Here is a 3644-nt window from a genome sequence, read left to right as displayed (position 1 = left end):
ACTACCCAATCAACAAACTATTCCATTTTTTTTCTCCTGCATATCATTCTGTTCCTCGTTCTCCTTGACGTCTACCATCTATCATTCTGCATCTTTTCCTTCATCCTTCTTCCTCTCCTCTGCTCTCATTGCTACTAACCATTTGAAATATGAGACTAGCGCCCTGTCTTAATAGGTCCGTTTCACCATGTGGCTGCAAATGTGTTCTACTTTGAAAGGAGTTTTATCGATCAACACACTAGTTGCCCAGGTGTATCACCTTATCATTCTATATATTAGGTGGACGACATTGGGCTAAGCATCAACACGTAGACCTGCGCATCCACGTGCATTGAAGCACAAGCCCCTAATGACGTGAAGAAAAGTCATGCAACGTTGTTTACTTGGATATCACTGTGTGGTGGAAGAAGGAAGATAGGAAGGAATATTTGGATGAATAAAGTGATGAGTGGAGGCAGAAAAGTGGGTATCAAGTTAATAAGATTTTCCGACATGAAGAGGAGCTAATGAGCCACTAATAATTGACAGACTGACCACAGAAAGACTACAGACCGAAGGCATGGGGTCCATTTTTAAACTAGAGCAAACTTGGTGCACAAAGCCAGCGATCGCTTGCTACTGAAAAATTATTGTTACCTTAGGTGGTCGGTCGGGCTAACAAGTCTATTTGCTAACTTACTTCCACAAGTCAGTTTTTTTTTGTTATCAGTCTTACAAGTGAGCTAGGGGTCTTTGTCCACGCATCCAGTGCTCTAATGCCTGATAGAATCCCAAATCCTTTATGTTCTGGATTGTAAACAAGTAATTCTCCTATGGACTATGAGCGTTTGACATTGCTGTTAATCATTCGCCTAGTCTCCACCTCCATAAGATGTACTATAAATATTGGGACTATTGGCATAAATGGAAGCACGCATTATGGATGCTCACACCTGCGTGAAATCGATGTTCTGTGCTTGATGTTAGCTAGGCGTCTGATCGTTAACCCATGGGTTATCGCTTGGCATTGTCCTGTTACGCAGTCTTTCCCGCTTAATCAGTCCATGTGGTTTCTGCATACTTGCATGCCCGTCTGTCAATCTGTTTGGAGGAGCAACGACGGTGTGCTATGGAATTCGCATTTTCATATCAGCCGCGAATGTTCATGACAATGCGTCGCATTAATAATATCAGTTGCCCTGAAAAGATCAAAGTTGGTCAAGCAGGCTGGCGCATTCAGTTATCACCATGCTTGTCTGAACAACTTTGTGCCAAGCGGTGACTAGGCCAGTCAAGTGGATCTTTTGGACTACATCCAAGTGAGCCTTTTCAATCCCATTGTCCAACTATTTGAATACACATCTCTGAGACTGAGCAGCGTTCGAGCATCCTCATTCATGGATACTTCTTTTTCGCTGGCATCCTAGGAGCTAAACGGACAGTTCGTATCAACTCTGGAAAATCGCCAGTTTTTGCTTATGTGAATTTGTGTGAATGTGGGCATTCACATGTTTACGTATGTGTACAGTGATGTCTTATTGTCACTTTTTCGGAGTAGTTTGATCAAACATATTTGCACTTCGAATGTATGCGAAAAAGATAGGAAAGATTGGTATGCTGGATGAATATGAGGTTGACAAAAGCGAGGACGGTACCAGTCAGTAGTATGCAAGGAGATGATCCAACCACACATCAAACAGTCTGTATGACTAACGGAAGAATCCTCATCGTTAAAAGCCTCAAATTAGTCTCTGCGACTTCCCTAGATTATTTAGTAGGCTACCTCTCCTCTTACCTTACCATCAAGAGTGAGACCTCCAATTCTTTGATATGCATTGATTAACAATCCGATTAATCTCAATTGCTCCCATTAAAATCCAATATTTGCAGATAATTCTACCGTAAAGCTAAAATTGTATCGTACAAAGACTGAGGGCAATAACACAAATGCAATAATAAGAAAATTTTTGACAAGTTTGTCAACATTCCAAGGAGAGGTTATGAGGGATGAGATGTGCACCACCTGCAAAGATAAACAGAAGCTGGAGGAGAATATTAAGGATAAACTAAAATGCAGGAAGGACTATAACGCGGAATATTGCGACGAGTAACAGAAGACGTTGCACAGAGTTGGCGATCATGCCTTGTGATTGGGATCCTCCCCTTTGGCGGTGCGAAAATCAATGAGTGGCATGTGTCGTGTCTGATACCCAAAATTTGGCACCTGAATTCATTTGCCTTTGAGCCTATCTACTTGGCTGAATATATGGCAGCAGAGTTCATGACGGAGAGAACAACTTTTAGTATCTATTGATTAAGATGAGGAAATGCGTTGACTTGTTACTCAAGCTCTTTACTCTGCGTGACTTTGACTTTGTGCATATCCCCTCATGACAGCTGTTAGTAGAGCCGCTTTGGGTAATTCAGCTACTGTCTACATTAAGACTTTTAATTTTGCGGTGACCCTGAAGTATCCTAATGACTTTAGGAGTTGAGAGGCACAAAGGAGCAGTAGAGGACTTGGCATACAACGGTGGTTCAACGGCTGATACAACATTTTTTCTGATTTGCAAAGGTATTACCTACGATAGGGGTGACATAGACGCGAAGGTGAGTATGCACGGGGACAAGAGTGGAGCCGCAGCAGTGGCAGGTTTTTACTGGACCTTGAGTCCACTCAAACCGAAGGGTCTTTCGGTACATGGAACCTATTTCATCAGCTGCAGTGCAAAATTTGCTCTCGCTTTTGCGAGTTTTTTTCTATATCATTTTTTGGTCACCATGATATTTGTCGTTTGTCACTTTTCTCCATCGAGCAACTATTAGTCAACTGTTGATCCAGAGTCACCACTGATTTTGCTCAGAACATGACTGCATATTCAGAGAGGGCAACTCTGTACCTATGTGCGGTTTTTTTAAAAAGTAACTGGATGCGTAACTGCGCAAAGGCAACTGTAGGGAATGCTAATTTTTGTCCCTTGGATGTCCCTTATGCGACAAATTAGTATTTTTAAAACTGCACACGGCAAGAAATAAAGTAGTCAGTATTAGCAACAGTGCACATTAGGGGAAGGTGGCTGTGTGTGCTGGAATCGCTCGATTGACTGCACTTCTAAATTGATATATTTTTGTTTCCTGGTACTTGATTTTCAAATCGTCTTCTTTTCATTAATCTTATCCGACAAACTAATTAAATTGGAGACATGAATGGGATTGTTGGACCTACTTGATGGGGTTCACATGAGAAATGCCTATTAGTTTTTGGTACCTTGTATTACAAGGTATCATAATCATATTGGGCAATGCCACATCATCTCTCATATTGCGTTAATAACTAAAATGTTATACTGATTGTGCCAATGACAATTCTATCCACTTCCCTTTGAAACGTAATCTGTGGTCGCGGAAGCCATGAGCGCTGGCGTTGGAAGGGTCTGTAATAGAATTGATTATGAATAATCTGTTGTTTTTCATAGTGAGGTAGGTTAGGGGACAGACGTTATAGTACATTGGTCTATACGCCTAGACGGTGACTACATTGTGAGGTCACCTCAACATCACCACTGGAGCCCTAGTAGTCAGCCACATTTAGAATGATCACCGCAGTGAACGCCGATGGAGCCCCAAGACCTATTGCAAATCGGCACAAATGGAAGTCATCGTCG

At 41.9% G+C, this 3644-nt stretch overlaps 1 protein-coding gene across 1 annotated transcript in view; it reads left to right on the top strand. All coding sequences in view use genetic code 11, as the record gives it.

Moving 5' to 3' along the window:
• EGR_10496 (Putative aminopeptidase) overlaps positions 1 to 3644 on the top strand; it is a gene marked incomplete at both ends in the record, with an annotated part of 6723 nt that overhangs the window by 2666 nt on the left and 413 nt on the right. The window contains one exon of the mRNA XM_024499745.1: positions 2468 to 2676. Coding sequence (XP_024345840.1) covers positions 2468 to 2676 — 209 coding nt within the window. The remainder of the gene's footprint in view (positions 1 to 2467; positions 2677 to 3644) is intronic.

This window comes from Echinococcus granulosus (assembly GCF_000524195.1).
Source record: "Echinococcus granulosus chromosome Unknown EG_S00226, whole genome shotgun sequence".
NCBI lineage: Eukaryota > Metazoa > Platyhelminthes > Cestoda > Cyclophyllidea > Taeniidae > Echinococcus > Echinococcus granulosus.
Note: the sequence above shows the minus strand (reverse complement) of the source record. Positions and strands in the feature narration are given on the sequence as shown.